This window comes from Eptatretus burgeri, chromosome 1, assembly GCF_056783735.1.
Source record: "Eptatretus burgeri isolate ZD-2024b chromosome 1, Ebu_testis_v1, whole genome shotgun sequence".
Lineage (NCBI taxonomy): Eukaryota > Metazoa > Chordata > Myxini > Myxiniformes > Myxinidae > Eptatretus > Eptatretus burgeri.
The window spans coordinates 150235145-150254653 of record NC_140961.1 but is presented as its reverse complement, the minus strand read 5'-3'; the positions used below and the strand labels follow the sequence as shown (position 1 = coordinate 150254653).

At 43.6% G+C, this 19509-nt stretch overlaps 1 protein-coding gene across 4 annotated transcripts in view; it reads right to left on the bottom strand.

The window, feature by feature from the left end:
- The window catches only part of LOC147035740 (extracellular calcium-sensing receptor-like), a 53354-nt gene that overhangs the window by 26994 nt on the left and 6851 nt on the right, over positions 1 to 19509 (bottom strand). For all 4 annotated transcript variants that reach the window (XM_085847166.1, XM_085847147.1, XM_085847142.1 and 1 more), the window contains exon 4: positions 6396 to 7492. In XM_085847166.1, coding sequence (XP_085703292.1) covers positions 6396 to 7492 — 1097 coding nt within the window. The remainder of the gene's footprint in view (positions 1 to 6395; positions 7493 to 19509) is intronic.

Here is a 19509-nt window from a genome sequence, read left to right as displayed (position 1 = left end):
ACAGGGCCCAGAACGCTGCCTTGAGGAACTCCAGCCTGCACAGGAAGAGGGGATGAAAGAACTCCATTTAGGGCCACACGTTGACTGCGACAGGAGAGGAAGTCTGCGAGCCATGAGTGGAGATGGCCTTGAATACCATGGGAAGAGAGTTTAGTGAGTAGTGCAGGATGCCAGACTGTGTCAAAAGCATGTGATATGTCCAGGGATATGGTTCGGATTTCCTGTCTGGCATTGAGGACCTCCATCCATTGATGGGAGAGCAGAAGCAGCATATCCAGGGTAGAGTGACCTGGTCTGAAACCTAATTGATGATTGGAAATCAAGCCATTGGAGAAGAGGAAGGATTTCATGTCCGAAATGATGATGGATTCCATAACCTTGCTGATGATTGGGAGAAGGATCATTGGTCTGTAGTTACAGGGATCTGTTTTTGCACTTTTTTAGCAGGTCAGTGATGTTAGCAGATTTCCAAGCAGATGGCAGATGACCTTGGGCAAATGAGAGGGTGAATAGAACAGAGAGAGGGTGAACAAGAGCAGAAGAGCAAGCTTTGAAGACACGTGGGCTGATGCCATCTGGACTGGTTGCAGAATCTGACTCGAGGTTTGAAAACAAGCTCTCCACCTTGTCAGGAGAAAAGGATACAGAGTCCAGGGACAGTTGGGTGCGACTCGGTAAAGTGGGTAGAGAAAGTGATGGGTTTAGGACACAAGATTTAGCTGCAAACACCGAGTTTAGACATTCAGCTTTATCACGTGTGGTATCAGCAGTGCGGCCATTTGAGTTAAGGGAGGGGATGGAGGGGAACATACACCAGAAACAGATTTGATTAAACGCCACCAGGATTTTGAGGAGGGAGAGAGGTTTGAGAGTTCAGACTTGAGATGAGAAAGATGTTGTTTTCTGGCTCTCCTGAGGGTAGATACACACTTGTTCCGAGCTTTGTGGAAAGAACTCAGATTGCCCTCAGTTGGGTTTGCTTTCCATGAGGCAAAGGCAAGTTGTTTCAGGACAACTGCCTCGCCACAAGCTTCAGTCAACCAAGGGTGGGAGGAAGGGTAGGACAACTGAACATAAGAGGGGATAAATCTGTGCATGAGTGAGAGCAATTTTCTTTGAAAGAATTCCCAGGATGAGTTGATGTTTCAGAAAGTAGTGATTGGAGACCAGTCTGTAAGTTTGATGGCTGCTCGGAGACCCTGCCAGTCGGCTTGAGTGAAATGTCAGACTCGACGGCATTGAAGTGGTTCTCTGATAACAGCCAGAGAGATGTCCACTTTGACAAGGACGTGGTCAGAAGAACCGATTGGAGCGAAGGATGTGCAGCAGATATTGTCAGGGAAATTTGTCAAAATCAGATCCAGAAGAGATGGAATACCATTGGTTGAGATCCGGGTCGGGAAGTTGACTGATTGAGTGAGTCCTAATGAGTCGCAGAAAGCTTTTGCTGAGGTGCCATGACAGGTGAGAGAGGTACCCACACCTAGCCAACTGGCGTGATGACAATTGAAGTCACCACATAAGAGGAAGAGAGAGTTTGGATGATAAGATTGAAGATGGTCCATGTTTTCGTATAGTGAGTTGTAGATGGAGTCATCACTGTTCGGTGGACGGTACAGTACACATATAAACATGAGGTGGGAGTGGAGGGGAAGCCAGAGCCAGAGGTATTCCTGGGGGTGTAGGGGAGTGAGAGCAGTGCATGGAGAGTGAGAAATAGAGTCTTTGATGAAGAGAGCAACACCTCCACCAGCACGAGGCTCAGGTCTGTCATACCGCAAGAGGGAGTAACCGGGGAGAGATACTTGGGAGTCAGACACGTCTTGGGAGAGGAAAGTTTCTGTTCGGCAGATAATGTCTGGTTTGTCAGTGGCAACCTGTGTGGAAAGATCTGAAATGTTTGAGTGAAGGCCCCGGATATTTGAGGTCCACACTTTTAATGAAGAGGTAGGGGAGGAGGCTTTGGGTGAAGGAGGTGGAGGGGAGGGGGAGGGTAGGACAAGGGACGAGGGGGGGAGGTAAGGAGGGTTGTTGAAAGAGTGTAGGGTATTGCAGAATAGCGAGGGGAGGGGGCCGAATGAGGAGGAGAAAAGTTTCTGTGGTGCTGGGGGAGAGGGGGGACAAGAGACAAGGAAGAAGGCAGTTGAGGATTTGAGGAGGTGGAGTGAAGAGATGGAGGTGAGAGGGCAGTGGAGGGAGGCAGCTTGGTGGATGAGAGTGGGGGCAACTTTGAGAAGGATGAGTGAGGGGGATGAAAGGTGGGAGAAAGGTGAGGGGGGAATTTTTGAGAGAGGTGAGAGGGAGGCTTGGAGGGAGAAGAGTGGGATGGTTGCTTTGAGAGTGAGAGTGAGGGGTGAAGGGGGTGAGTTGGCACTGAAGTTGGAAAAAAAGAATGGTTGATGGAAAGCGAACATCCATGGCAAACTGTGGTTTTTAAAAGTTTTAGGTCAGAGATGCGATTTAACACAATTCTTGATGGATGCAATGAAGGCGAATTCAGAGAATGGAGAGAAGAAGCGCTGTAATAGTTGGATTTTTTCGGCAAGGAAAGAAGGAGAGCTCGAAATTAGAGCAGTCTGTTAAAATAGCAGAAGAGTAGTGCATTATGAAACAGTTAAGAGTCCCACATGTGTGAGAGAGGAAGATGAAGCATTATAAGATCGTTTTTGTTGTTAATATTAATGTTTGAGAGAGTTCAACAGATTAGGTCATGGAAGTGTAGAAAAAAATCGAGGAAGAAGACGAGGAGGAAGTTAAGAGGAAGAAGAAGAAGAAGCAGAATCGGGAGAACGTGAGCGTGTTGTTGATGGGTTTTTTTTTTTTGAGATAAGAAAGAGATTAGTTGGGAGAATGGGGGATGTTTGGAAAGTGGGGAGGATGAAAATTGAAGGTAATGGGTAGGATAGAAATTGAAGGTAATGGGGAGAAAAAAAAAATAAAAAACAAACAAAAAAAAAACGATTGAACACCGAGTGGAGCCGGTTGGCCTCAAGCCGAGGCCAATGCCTAGGCCTCAAACACCAGGTAAGAACGTCGACAAAAATACTCACAAAATAGCCTGATTTTTGAAACAAAACCGAACTAGGAACACACAGTAACATGTAAGTGAGAAAATTAAACAGTTAAAACAGGACAAAGAACGACCGGAAACTTAACTTTGAGAAAGTCAGCAGGGAGCCCGGAAGGAGACCTCTCGTCGCTCCAAACCCGGAACTGGAAGCCAATTTTGCCGACCTCGAAAGGATGACAGTTTGAGTCAACACACTTGGTGTTATTTAATGCATGATGGTCTCAAACTCGAGACCATAAGATTTTAAGCCAGCCTCCTTTAACCATTCAGCAAACACCAGGCTTGGGGGCACAGTAAGAAACTGAATAAACGGAAATGTAAATTGCAACACACGATCCGCACACACACTTAGATGGCAATGATTCTTCACCTAAGCCTTAAACAAACGTATTGCATCCACAATGATCAAGAATATGAGACAGACAAAATAAAAGACAGAATGTATGGGATAGAACAGTCAAGGTTTGTTGTCTTCTCTTTGGGGTTCAGACCTCTGAGGAAACAACGTATTGATTTGGTCAGGGTTTTAATAATTTTGCGTGAAAGTGTCAATTATGATGAAAAGGAGGGAAAAGAGATTGACACGATAAACTGAAGTGACAACGAGATGCTTAGACATCCAAACATAGTCATTTCTAATTAGGGTTACGAACACTTGTTCTAACTTTCACTCACGTAATTAATTAATAATTAACCCCTCCAACCCTCACGTCATTTTCGTACTTATACATACAAATATCACACGTCGATTTTTGTGATTGTCTGTTCCTCACAATTCTTATCATTTGTTGAACATGAAAGCATATTCTGAAAGTATTCCTTAATTCCTAAATAAACTTGGACAATTCCTTTGCAGATGGTTAACAACAAAATTGTTGCAGCAATTGCAGTCTCGATCCGTTTATCGGTTTTCGCTCCTTTCATCTTCTGTCCAGACAATGAGTCGTTCTTGCCTGAAATATCTGATTGTGTTTTTATTTATTATTTTATTTTTTCATCCGAAAACTTTGCTCACGATGGATTTCCTCACAAAAAATATTCAAACATGTGATGAAATGCTCATCAGATTTGTATCAGATCTCTTCAACAATTGTTGAGTAACTTTTTTTCTTTCGAGTTCCAATGAGAGGGGATCAAAATAATATTGTTACGGCTGTGGAAATTCGCATTACACCATGAAGGGCCCATAGGTGAGATATCTCTAAGTACATGTGTAGTTAGCCCCAAACCCGTTGTTTAGAGGAAATTTATGTGATCCATTCGGGCTGCGACGCTTCGAGATAGCCGTTTTTCTGTTCTATCTTTATTTTGAACCAACCACATCACAACCAGCAACCACAATGCCGCTTCACAACAACCACAACCACACCTGCCTCTCAACAACCACGCCATCCTCACCACTCCGCCAGCAACCGTCAACATCTCCACAAACACAAAAGGGGAACAACAACAACTCCCACCCCGGTTTCTCTGGTAAACAAGAATGATGGTTGGAACTCAACTCCCACCCCGATTTCTCTGGTAAACAAGAATGACGGTTGGAAACTCAACTCCCACCCCGATTTCTCTGGTAAACAAGAATGACGGTTGGAAACTCAACTCCCACCCCGATTTCTCTGGTGGAATGTTCCATCCCCCCCCTCCGCGTTCCGCGAAGGGAGGGGCGGGGTGCCGGGGAAATAAAAGGGTGCACGGAGGCGCCGCTAAGAAGGAGGAAGTCATGTCAGAGGAAGTCAGGTCAGAGGAAGTCAGGTCAGAGGAAGTCAGGTCAGAGGAAGTCAGGTCAGAGGAGGTCAGGTCAGGGCGGTCGTGAGAGTGTCAGTCGGCGGTTCATGGTCTTCTGCCCGTCTGGGTCTTGGAAAAGCGGTCCGTAGAGCGACCCGCTCGTTGGAGCCTGCAGTCGGTGGAAAGTCCAGACGTTGCAGAGGGGACGCGGACTGGAGGTGCCGCTCTGCCAACTGTGTCGCGCGGATCTGCGCGTTCGTACCAGGAGCACCGGAGAGAGCTCGCCCACCATCGCACCGCGAGGGTGCAGGTAACCTGCAATGGTCTCGTGGGACTCGTTCGGTCTGCCAAGTCCCACGCCATAAAGGCCCAAGGGGCCCGTCTGCCCCCTTGTCTTTGAGGGTGGCCTTTTCTTTTGTTTTTGTATGAATCTTGTGGCGCCGTGTCTTGTAAAGTAGAACTGTATAAGTGTTGCCATGTGTACGCGTTAGTCGGTCGTATTACATTTGCTTTTTGTGCATAATTGTTTTAATTGCTATAAGTGCATTTTTCATTCCTGTATGGCTGTATATGTGTGCTCTCCGTGTGTCATGTAAACAACGTGCTTGCATGTTGAACTGTTCCCGTTTCGCTCTGTCTTTTCTCCATTGACTCTCCATCCTGCTTCACGTAAAGGGTTCATAGCGGGTGCAAGATCCCGATAATTAATCTGAACCGCCGAGGTCGACGATAACACCGCTCGGTTATCCCGATAGTACGGAACGGGCTGCCCAAGCGGCTCGTGTCCGGAGTCGACCTGTGGCGATGTACGATCGCCCGGTTTACCATCCGCATGGGTACTTAGGTAGGTCGAGTTTGGCGAACAACCCTATCCTACGCGGGTGGCCGATTGGCACGATTGTGGTGAGGTCGAAAGGCCCACCCATGACTGGCTCCGGGCGATAGTTCCCGGAGGGTCACGACTGAATTGTCCGTCCGGTGGGCGACGTGCTGCGATTCGAGTCACGTGGCCGTTCGCACGCTGGCGGGCGCGAATTCGCAACAATATAATGACTTTCAATACCTTCAGAAATGCAAGGTTTGCAACAAATGGTTAGATATATTCTGCAATGAATGATGTGCATTACAGACAAAAAGGAAACTATTGTTTACCCAGAGTTCTCTTGTTTTATTCTGGTGTTGGCTTAATGGTGAGGGTGGTGGGCTTTGGATTCTATGGTCCTGAGTTTAAATCCTGCTCAGCTGTTGAAATGAAATAAAACCAATAATTAACTCGGCCTGTCATCCTTCCGAGGTCGGCAAAATGAGTGCCAGCATGCTGGTATACTGTGTCAGAGTGGTGACCTGTCCAGGGTTGTACCCAATAGCCAAGGAGACTGCTTAGCAGCACCAATGCTCTGCGCAGAGTAAAGGCCCCAATCTCCTCCTCCTCCTCTTGTTCTGTGTTTGATCTCCAGCAGAATTATGTTAAATTTGAACGATCTCATTTTGGGGGGGTCAACAGGTCAAAATGATTTGTTCTCTTAATAATGAAATTGCAAAATCGCTGTGTTCAAAACAAGTATCAAAATGAAATAACCTGGTTTGTTGTTGATAATACCTGCCAAGGCTTGACTGTAGACATGCTTGTGCATGAAGAATTGCGAAATGGGCCTTTTCCTGGGATGCAGGTTTGAATGTCACGGAAAGCATGTGCAACCACATAGACAGACATATATGTGGCGTAAGAATAGCGGAGCTGAGAAACATCTGTGAAAGGCGTTTCCGCATCCTCTAAACGCTCAACGCCTGTACAAGCTCGTACAGATTTTGATATTGGATTCCAGGTACAATTAAATAGATCTTGCCAAAATTCCATGAAGATTGGTTTCAGTGTGTCTTTGTTGTTCAATAAAACCGTTCCAGTTGAGCTTTTTTGAGATTGACGAATAGTCATGAAATATGAGTTTTCATTTGATAAATCATTTTTTGCTTTACCCTTCAGATAATTTCCATGCAATAGCTTAGATAATTTTAGTTGTTCCATAGTATACCTTTTTAGACAAGTATAATTTTCTGAAGAACAACCGTAAGTTTTCCTGTAACGATGAATGTTGTTGATTGTAAAATATTTACTCTCATTAATTGCTGATTGAGTTATATAAATTGGATTTGAGCAACAATTGTGTGGCAAGTGGATACTCATGTTGTTGCTAATAATTGCCAATTTATCGTTATTTAATGTTATCACTGGCGTGAGAGTTGGAGACATTGATCGTTTTGAACTTTTGTTTCTCCTGCAAAGGTGTTGTAAACATTTCAGAAATCCTTTTTCAAAAGGAGAAAAAAAAATTTGATTTTGGTTTTCAGTCCATTCAGTATAATTTAATGTATTGTTAGAAGATGATAGTCTTTGACTTCCAATCATTGTCTCTTGTCTTGGAATTTGTTCGGTATTTTTCTGAAATAACTGTCTGCCCAAACTTGTCAAAAACTCCTTCAAACCTGAGATATAACCATTACGGAGTGCAAATGCAATTGAGCCATCATACATTTCTGCATACCGTAGTGTTCTTAATAATGGTGACCCAATCCACATGGGCATCCATGTTATATCAGTAAGGTTGTGCTCGAGAAAGGTTTCTGAGAGTTCAAAAAAATCTTTGTCGTGCAGGTACGAAACAATAATCTTTGCATTACTCTTCACAAATGTTTCAGCTGGTTGAAAAGAAATTGATCTCATTCTTGAAACAATAGACCACATCACATTCAGAAACTAGAAGGGCACTCGGGAGAGCGCATTCCTCCGCCACACAATCCCTGATCCATAAAAACATATCGGGCTGAATACATTTTTTAAATGTCATGCCATATATCGTTTTTGGCCCGATCTCTCGATGGTGAAGAATCACTTAAAATATATATGTATATATATATATATATATATATATATATATATATATATATATATATATATATATATATATATATATATATATATATACATTGTATGACCGTTTTTACAGCCATTTTTCCCTGCTGTGCAGGGGTTGGGCTTTTTCTTGAGGCAATGTTTTATGGCCGGATGCCGTTCCTGACGCCAACCCTGGTCGCCTCTTACGACACACAGGGATATGGTACACCTATTCTTACCGGGGCATACACCGGGACCAGTACACTGGTACTCATTTCGCCGACCTCGGAAGGATGACAGGCTGAGTCAACCCCCTGGTGTATTAATTCAGTGGCCCAACGGGGCTTGAACTCAGGACCCTGGGATCCCAAGCCACCACCCTAACCACTAAGCCAACACCAGGCATATATATATATATATATATATATATATATATATATATATATATATATATATATATATATATATATATATATATATATATATATATATATATATATATATATATATATATATATATATATATATATATATATATATAGTATGCAGATAAGAATTCAGATCTTCACCAAAACATAAGCATTTCATCTTTGCCACACACCCAAACGTGAATGCCAAATTTTGGCCAAATCCGTCTGCAACTTATTGAGATATTGTGTTATGTATTGGCTTTGCACACTCTCTCAATGGTGATGAATGACTAAAAAAAATTGTCAGATCCGGATCCGAATTCGGATCTTCACCATTTTCGATGCAATTCATCCTTGCCACACACTCAACATTTCCACTAATGCCAGAAGACAATTCCTCCAAGCTCACCAGCTCTTCCAAATGCTCTCACTTTCGAGGGTCAGACGGTTATCCAGATGGCCAAGAACTTCGACAACTGGATGTGATGAACCCATCATTTTTCAAAGATCCTGGAGTAGTAATCCTCCACTGCTTCTATAATTTAATCAGGGTTCAAAACATGGCCAACACACGTTAACCTGTGGCAAAATGCCAGTCTGCCTGATGCATCATTGGAAGAAAAATCTGGTGCACTTTTCATTCCCCTCCAATACCTGCCCTCTGCTACGGAAGATGACGGTCCTCACCCTGGCTTCTAGGAGGCAAAAAATCATCCCCTTCACCTGGCGGATTTTTTCCGACACGCCAATTCCTTCGCAGAGTTTCTTATGCAAGTGTTGGTGGTATGCCTGTAAGTGCATACTCTGTTGGCAGGAGCAGAAGGTGTACCCCAGTGCACCACAAAGGTTGCACTGCACCTGTTGCACTACAGAGCACCACACAGGTGCAGTGCTCTCTTAAATGTTCAAACTGGCCACAGTGGGAGCAAAATTACTCTTTGCAAACAGAAATAAATATGACCCAGTTGACAGCATCTGCAGCATACTTTGGGCTTTCCACACAAAATACTTGCCCATGGTCCTTCTCTATAACAATCCCATCAGGGTTGTGGGTAATCATTTCATCATCCTTGACCCAGAACATAACGCAATATTGAACAACCCTTAGTCCATATATCCAAACCATTTCGGATAAGCCGTGGTGGGGTTTCGATATGCACAAAACGAGACAACCAAAACTTATCATCATAATCTGTTACACTCTCATTGTAGAGGCGGACAGTACGACCCTCTCATGGTCAGAGAGGGCCTCAACCACCCAATCAGCCAGAAACCCAGCTGACCAAGTGGTAGTCCACTGCACAGACGACTTGGCCAGCCTTCCAGTGGACTGGAAGCACACATGAAAGCCAGGGGCCAAAGCAATGAGGCAAAAAAATTCGGCAGCCGTAAACCCCAGCAAACCCAACAACACCACCCACCCAAAGGTCTCACAAGCCGGAACGGAACCATCCTTAACCAACTGAAAACAGATGCAATTATGGCACCTACTCACCATACCGGGGTTCCGTAGGAGGTGGGGACAACATGAGGGATAAAAAGTGGGAGAGAGAGTAAGGGAAGAGGCAGCAAAGAGGAGCTTGGGGCTCACCTCCTGCCTGGTGTGTTGGGTAGTCGATCTAGTGTACCCTTATAATCAGTATTTCCATCGATATGTTGTGTAGTCAATCTAGTCGAAAAAAAAAATCTCAAAAAATTGCTTTTTGAGATTTTTTTTTCTACCCTTATTATTACTATTCCCGTCGATATGTTTGTCTGTCTGTCTGTCTGTTCGGTCCAGTGCTCCGTTAATACAATGGCGATTTGGATGAAACTTGGTTGGTAGGTTCATACCATGACCTAGTTGTGCGCAAATGAGAAGCGTTGTTATGGACACCACCGTTGCCTAGCAACGGGACTTTTAAATTTTTGAAAAATCATTTAAAAAAAAATTTCGAAAATCAAAAATCGGGCCTCGAGCGACTGTGGGCAGTACATTCAGCCATATTGTCAAAAATTTCCAGCCAGATCCTATGAAAACTGTCGAAGAAGATAGACTTTCAATGAACCCTGGTGGAAAACAATAAAAAAACGAAGTTCACTATATCTCAGAGACTGAGTCAGATATACATGAAACTGGTATGGTAGGTTCAGGGTATGTCTTCGTTTTGTGTGAGAAAGAATCGTTGGTATGGACGCTTTTGTTGGCTAGTAATGGCTGAAAAACGACTAAATTCGACTTGATCGACTACCCATGTCCGCCTACCGGCTTGTCTGTCTGTCTGTTGGGTAATCGATCTCGTCGAAAAAAAAATCTCAAAAAATTTTTTTTTGATATTTTTTTTCTACCCTTATTATCAGTATTTAAAATGGCGATTTCAGTGGATACAATGGCGATTTCGATGAAACTTGGTTGGTAGCTTCATACCATGACCGAGTTGTGTGCAAATGAGAACCGTTGCTATGGACACCACCGTTGCCTCGCAACGGGACTTTGAAATTTTAGAAAAATCATAAAAAAATTATTTTTTCGAAAATCAAAAATCGGGCCACGAGGGACTGTGGGCAGTACATTCAGCCATATTATCAAAAATATCCAGCCAGATCCGATGAAAACTGTCGGAGAAGATAGACTTTGAATGAACCCTGTTCGAAAACAATAAAAAAACGAAGTTCGTTATATCTCAGAGACTATGAGGCAGAGATACATGAAACTGGTATGGTAGGTTCAGGGTATGTCCAAGTTAAGTGTGAGAAAGAACCGTTGCTATGGACCCCTCCCTTTCCGAGCAAGGGCCGAAAAACCTCTAAATGTGGTGGTATTTTAATGAAAAAACAATCTGCAGCATTAACCCTTCAAGCTAGAATCATGAATTTTCTGGTGCTTCATCCTCAGGTCATTCTCCATCGAAAGGGCCCATCGCATCAGGTTCTATTGGGTAGTCGACTACCCATGTCCACCCACCGGCTTGTCTGTATGTATGTCTGTTAGGTCCAGTGCTCCGTTAGTACAATGGCGATTTCGATGAAACTTGGTTGGTAGGTTTATACCATGACATAGTTGTGTTCAAATGAAAACCGTTCCTATGGTCCCATCCGTTGCCCAGCAATGGACCTTTGAAATTTTCAAAAAAATCTCAAAAAAAATTTTTCGAAAAAAAATTGGGCCACGAGCGACTGTGGGCAGTACATTCAGCCATATTGTCAAAAATTTCCAGCCGGATCCTATGAAAGCTGTCGGAGAAGATAGACTGAATGAACCCTTGTTGAAAACAATTAAAAACGAAGTTCATTATATCTCAGAGACTATGAGTCAGATATACATGAAACTGGTATGGTAGGTTCATGGTATGTCCTAGTAATGTGTGAAAAAGAACCGTTGCTATGGACGCTTTTGTTGGCTAGAAACGGCTGAAAAACGACTAAATTCGACTTGATCGACGACGCATGTCCGCCTAATGACTTGTAAGGCCTACTAGACAGAAGGAAAGCTGTGGAAAAGCAGGAAGAGAAAAGGCGAACGGAATAGCAGGACAACCAAGATAAATAAGAGGAGAAAAATTCAGACAACATGGGGAAATTAAAAAACACTGAACAAACACAACAGAGATGCGAGGAGAGAGCCTCACACAGTACTGTATACCAAAAGACTCCTAAGCATGTACCACATGGAAATGTTGAAAGCAGTCAAGATATGAATTATAAATGACGACCCATCCACATCTCTCATATCACCCGTGACTGGAGGGAATAACCATACGGCGCTCACCTAATTAATTAAACCCAGGTGATGAGGATTATATCAATAAATCGACTCCTCCCATGGTCTTCGAGCTGAAGAGCTGCATAAAGCAATCGAGAAAGGCTACCAAGGTAAGCCCTTTGCTGTTGCAAACTCTTCCCAGAGCAATAGAATGGAAGCGAAACATTGAATTTTTTTAAAATGGATCACACTTTTCATCCAATATGGGTTTTGATGATTACAAAACAGGTCTGCTGGTTTTCACAAAAAAATGGGTCAAATGGGTGAAATCTGGGTCACTTGCCATCTATGGTGATGGGTTTAAAAAAAATTGGCTCTGCAATTTCGAAAACATGTTAATGCAGCAAACGGCTCGGAAATCATGTGTTATCAGCATTGACAGTCACAAAGAGAAACTCCAAAAGGTTCTGAAACAAACCCAGTTCATATAAAGAACCAACTGCTTTAGAAACAGCCACAAGGTGAAAGGAAAATGCCACTACTCGTACGCTGCTGAGGTTAGAATTTAAACCCTACTGTTCCTCCAGTGTTACCAATCATGTAGTGTTACCCAAGGCAGTGTTTCCTGAGCATTATTTATTGACATCATATGTTCCAACACCACACAACTCGATTAAAGCATCAGTGTTGGTTTCCCACTAAGATTGTTAAATCACCGAGTGAGGGCAAACACAGCCTATTCCAAGTTCCGTACGAAGTTCCACATGGATAAAGTACACACAAGGAGCACCACAGAGGCTTACCTTTTAAATATAATTCTTTAAATATTGAATGCAAGTGAAAAATTAATAAAATCCAATGCAAAGACAATACCAAATGTCAGCCAACCCTTTTCACAACTCAAACCAACATGAAGGAACTCTGAACATGAGGTCGATGGAGGTTTTTATGTGCATGAATGTTGAAGTTATGAGTAGATAATGAAAAACATAGTACAAAAAGTTAAAGAAATAAAAATGAAATTGCACAACATTTTCAGGAGGCGAATCACAACCTGAGAGATTGCCTGCCATCGCCAAGCTCAGTCGATGTGAGATGTGTACGTTATTGTTGGTTTTTGTTTTATATATTTCACGTCCAAGTGAGGAGTCGTGCAATGGAAGAATGTTAAAAAATGGAACGTCGTGGAAAATATAATTTCACATTTTCAGCCAGGCATCTACTGCCTGTTGCACCACAAAATAAAACGTGGCCAATGCAGGCGAGTGACCACTGTCGATCGATATACAGTATTCAGTGAGAGTGCAAATATTTTAGAGCACTCGCCAAGTTGCTTAAGCACTCCAATGAAACGGTTGATAAAAACGGCCCCCTTGGCACCGCACCTCCGGGAGATGCCCAAAATGTTAAATATGTCCCTTAAAGTTTAAGATATACTCATGTTAATCGCATGTGTGGAAATGAAATAAAGCAATGAATGCTAACATATATATATATATATATATATATATATATATATATACATATACAGTACATACATACATATATGCAGAATTCAATAAAATTACCAAACACCTCGACCTCAGGAATGAAGTGAGAAGATCCTGGATGCAGAAGAATGCCAAAGTTGTCACGGTGATAGATCGACCTACAGGAATGATGACAAATAACCTCACAGATATATTAAACAGAGGGGCAATACCCCTGCTCTCTCTTACTCAGTAGTGGCTGTTAAAAATAACCATGCAACCAGAGTTAGGTGTGGATGACCTAAAAATGCATAATGGAAAAGAAAGGAAATACCTACAGTATGAATTTTTTTAATGTCATGAACAAACCTTGGTACTTCACGGGGGTTAAGGGTTGTGGTCAAGTTTCATCAAAATTGATTTGTGGTTTCAGAAAATAACGCAAATATATATATTTTTGGGGAACTCCCTCCCCTCACCCCCCGCCCCCCCATCATAAAACCCCTTAGACCCCAATTTTTTTCATGTCGTGAACAAATTTTGGTACATAACAACTGGTGAAAATGGTAATTTCATCGGAGTAGAGTGTGTAGTTTCTGAGAAGAAAGGAAATGCATATTTTTGGGGAAACCTCCCATCCCAATTTGGGGGGCAACCCATCCTCCTAGACTCCAATATTTTTTAATGTTGTGAACAAACTTTAGTACATCACAGGTGGTGAAGATGGTGGTGAAGTATCATTGGAATTGTGTGTGTAGTTTTGGAAAAGAAAGCAACTACATATTTCGGGAGGCAATCTCCATTAAATTGAAATTGTTTGTGCAATTTCTGAGAAGTTGCAAGTATTTGTGGACGGGTGGATGGACAGATGACGGGCAATTCCATAAGCTCCTCGGCACTAATTTACTGGTGAGCTAAAAACCATCCCTGTGGGTATTATAACAAACGAACACCAGTTGGAAGCTGTCCCAGGCTCAGCAACGATCCTGAAGAGAGCCCTTGGCACAACACTTTGAAAACAGAAAATTTCACAGGTTGGTCCATGAATCGTGGCCCCTTACTGAAATGAAGGTGAATACTTTGATTCTGCCCTGGGAGGACACCATTCCACATCCTGACACCAGCATATGTGGATACCAATCAAAGACACACACAGTGAGACCTTATAGGTCTCTGTTTCACCTCCTGATGAACCACACCTACATGTGGAGATAGCAGGCAATAACAGCAACAACAGCCACTCCCACATACGTGTATAACCCCCCCCCACACACACACACACACACACACACACACACACACACACACACACACACACACACACACACACACACACACACACACACACACACACACACACACACACACACACACACGCAATACACACACACACACACACACACACACACACACACACAAACAAACACACACAATGAGACCTTGTAGGTCTTTCTTTCACCTCCCGATGAAACCCACATACATGTGAACATATCATGTCACTGCAAATCTCACATATGAGTGTAAAGACAAACACACACACACACAAACACACACACACACGCACACACACACACACACACACACACACACACACACACACACACACACACACACACACACACACAGAGACCGTGTGGGTGTTTGTTTCTCCTCTTGTTGATCCCCACATACATGTGGAGATAGCATGTCACTGAAAGTCTCACATATATGTATAAACACACACACACACAAACACACACACACACGCACACACACACACACACACACACACACACACACAAACACCTGATCGGTATTTCTTTGACTCCCGACACAAACCCACCACACATGGAGATCACACACACACAAAAACACACACACGCACACACACACACCACACCACACACACAGTTTAGTGTGATTACCGACTACAGTACATACTGTATACAACCTAGAAACCTTGAGTGGCTTTCACTGAAAAATACCGTTATATTTATGGAGACATTTCAGAAAGATGTTCACAAACATTATTATTTGTTAACAGCTGCTTGGGATGGGTGGAAAAAAATTGGCTTGGTAACTTAGAAAGTATGTGAATATGGACTCTTCCTCCACTGGGACCCCACTCTGTGCAGAGAGACCCCTGAGGAGTCTAAGCAGCCTCTTTGGCTATTGGGCATATTCCTGGACAGGTTGCCACTCTGACACAGGTGAATATGGCAAACAGCTTAGAAATTGGGCATGATGAAATATATTTTCCTTTGGAAGTCACAAATAGAAACATACAAATCCGATAACCAAATGCTTTGGAAACAGGCGCGAGGACAAAGGATAAACCTGAAAGAACTTCCAAAAGATACTGGATGAAACTTTGCCATGACAGCACCCATAACAGGCATGGCATGTCCAAACACCTACGGGGAGTCTGTACATATTCAAATCTACCCATATGTACCATGTCCATGTGTGCTGTATACATACATCTACCTTGGAGTAACTATCGACTGCACATCCTGATTAAAACACAAACTGTACTGTACAGCTCGGTAAGTGTCTTAAGCACTCAAGCAAGCACTCCATCAGAATGCCTGGCTTGGCAAGTGATTACAATTGTCGTTGATACAACTATGCACCCGGGAACGCCCGTGCAATGTCCTAAATGGACAAATCAATACTTTTTGGGGGAGTCGAAACTGCCGATACTTTCAAATCTGGAGCTTACTTTTTGTAATTTTGCGTATTTGAAGTTTTCCTCTCTGTTATTCATATGGACAAATGAAATAAAGCCACAAACGTTGGCATCTCCAGGTGTTTATTAGCATTGCAATATACCCAGTGATTTGTAGCTATGATGAACAAACATTCAATAATGTGTGTGTGTTTGATAATATAAATGAAAAAAAAATGCAACGTTAACAAATCGTTGCGGCCTCTTCCAATACAAAGCATGGTTGAGCAAGCCAAAAAATATGGCAACTTCAGACCCCAGCGAGGTCAACCAGGAAACGCTTTAATACAGCAAGGTGGCTGAGCATCGCCTGATGAAGGATATAATTAAATATGGTCGTTAATTATCTTCAAAAGTGGTGTTTTTATTAAACAAAACACCCAATTTTCACAATGCACTCTCTTGCAGTTTTCTTAGCTTGCATGCAAAGTATCAGGCTGCATGGTTTGATAGTTTTGGAGTTATGGAGGAGACACACACACTGCCACACACATTGACATGCACAGTTTGCCTTTTATTTTTATGAATGTTTGGACACATATGTTGTTGTTGTTCATCTTTCAGCTGCGCCCGTTAGGGGTCGCCACAGCAGATCATCCGTTATGATGTGAATACTGATTTGGCATAGGTTTTACGCCGGATTCCCTTCCTGATGCAACCCTGGTCACCTCTTACGACACAAGGATAACAATTGGGTTTAGCCATGATTCCGGGCTGCCCTACACCCTCTCATAGCGTGGCCCAGTGCAGAGATCCCGTCCTCCAACCCAAGCCTCTGAGTAGCCGGATTACAGGCGCACGCCACTACGCCCGGTGAATGTTTCTACATATATATATATATATATATATATATATATATATATATATATATATATATATATATATATATATATATATATATATGAAAAGGTTTATGGTTTACACCATGTATTATCTCCTTTATTATTTATACTTTAAAAACTGCAAAGCAAAGGAAGAGAAGAAAAAGTAAAAGTTGGCCTCAACATTCCAGGCAACATGCTCCACCCATAAACAGGAGGAAGTAACTGGAACGAATGGATGCTGAGTTTTTTTTATGAGCCCCATCTCTATTGGATGGTTACTGTGTGGAATTTCGAAAATGTAGACGTTTGAGGAATGTGCAAACATGAAATTTTGTTTTAAACTTTACAAGGCAGCTATAGAAACAAAGAAAATGCTTATAATGGTCTATGCAGATGAAGCTGTGACAAATAAGACCGCTTTCAGTCGTTTCATAGGTTTCGGGAAGGAAATGAGTTGCTGGAAGATGAGTAAAGAAGCGATCGAACCAAAGAAGCAATCAAACCGTCAACAGCACGAACTGATGTAAATATCGCTCAAGTCAGCACTGTCGTCAATGAAAACCGATGTTTATCCATTCGACAAATTGCAGAAGAGACCTTTCTTTCATTTGCTTCCATTCAGGTTTTACTGACAGAAGATTTCAAGAAGAGATGCATCATCATCATCATCACAAAAGGACAAAAAAAGTATTTTTTTTTTGCCACCTTCCTTCAGCGATACTACCCTACATCTATTACTGTAGATTTATAATCGACATTTAATGTAGAACTGGGAGGATGGCTTTGCCTGTATTACACCCAATTTGAGTGATGACATTGGTTTTCTAATGGAAGTTTCTAACCACATAAATATACAATAGACATTTCTAAATGTTTGTCTCTTTTTTTGAAAATGTTGCATTAGCCCCCAAGCAATGTATAAAATGCTGAGTATAGCAATAATGTTACAAGGGAAGGAATGTGACAGGTCAGGTCAGGTATGGGAGCATGTGCCAGAACAGCACGTCGCTGCGTCCACTTTCCGCCGGTACTCCAGGGGCCTCCGTCTGGCCATCCCCCAGGCAGATGCCAGGCCCATCCCCATCTCCTTGAGATGATGGTCAACCTGTTGCAACCATGAGGCACGTGGTCGACCCACTGGCCTCCTCCACTCATGAGACTCCCTCGCTGAGAGAATCTGGTGAGCAGGATCAGAGTCAGGAAAACGAGCCACATGTCCATACAGCCGCAACTGACGCTCACGGACTATGCAGGTAACAAATCTCATCCGAGTCTCTCTCAGCAACCGCTCGTTGGACACAAAATCCGACCAGCGATAGCCAAGGATTCTCCGAAGAGACCTGGTACCAAAGGAATTAAGTCTCCGTCTCAGATCCTTGGTCAGAGTCCAAGTCTCGCACCCATAGAGCAAGACTGGAAGTACCAAGGACCTGAAGACTCGGACTTTCGTCCTCCCGCACAGGTACCGGCAGCGCCACACCCCATGATCCAGTGAGTCCATGACTCCCCAGGCCCGACCCAGACGTCTATTGACCTCTGACTCGCAGCCAGCAGAGACATGAATATCACTGCCAAGGTAAGTGAATCTCTCCACGACCTCAACATCCTCACCACAAACAGACACAGACAGGACAGCAGCATCCAAGATGTCACCGAAAGCCTGGATCTTAGTTTTGACCCAAGAAACCCGTAATCCCAACGGCTCCGACTCCTCATTCAGCACCTCGAGGGCCCCCAAGAGGATGTCTAAAGTCTCCGCAAAGATGACTGCATCATCTGCAAAGTCAAGGTCCGAGATCTTGACATTCCCAAATGACGCACCGCAACTTGATCTCTCTGACATCCTCCCTAGAATCCAGTCCATACAAGTGCTGAAAAGTGTGGGAGCAAGTACACATCCCTGACGAACTCCAGTAACAACTGGAAATAAGTCAGAGATGGTACCACCACACTTCACAGCACTCTCAGTACCAGAGTAGAGTTCAGACATCAGATCGATCAGTTTTGGTGGCACCCCACGAAGACCAAGAATCCTCCAGAGGACGTCCCGATTCACTGAATCGAACGCTTTACAGAGATCAACATAGGCTGCAAGCAGCCCCTGCCGAAACTCTCGTCTGCGTTCGGTGAGGACACGAAGTGCAAGGATACGGTCAATCGTTGACCTCTTTGGTGTAAAGCCTGACTGCTCTGGACGCTGGTGCTCAAGCAGATGATGGCGAACCCTATCGAGAATTATCCGAGCAAAGACCTTGCCCGGCACTGAGAGCAGCGTCACCCCTCGGTAGTTGTTGCAGTCTTGGCGATCACCCTTCCCTTTCCAGAGAGGGACAACAAGGCCCCTCTTCCAGTCAGTTGGGATGATGCCTGTGTTCCAGGCAGAGCACAAAACTGCATGCAACGACACGAGTGCAGCATTTCCACCAGCCTTGAGAAGTTCGGCATGGATGCCACAGATCCCTGGAGCTTTGCCCCGTTTCAACTGGTTCACCGCAGCCCGTGTTTCCACAAGCGTAGGTGGACCACAGTTGATTCGAGGGTCAGCAACAGGGATTGTAACACCCTTGACGTCCAACTCGACAGTTGGGGGATCAGCCTGGTACAACCGCTCAAAGTAACCGGCCCAGCGGGCCTTCACTTCAGACTCCTCTGTCAAGAGCCTACCACTCTCTGCTCGAACTGTAGTGCTCCGAGGGATGGGCTTGGATGAACGTAATGCGCGAATTCCC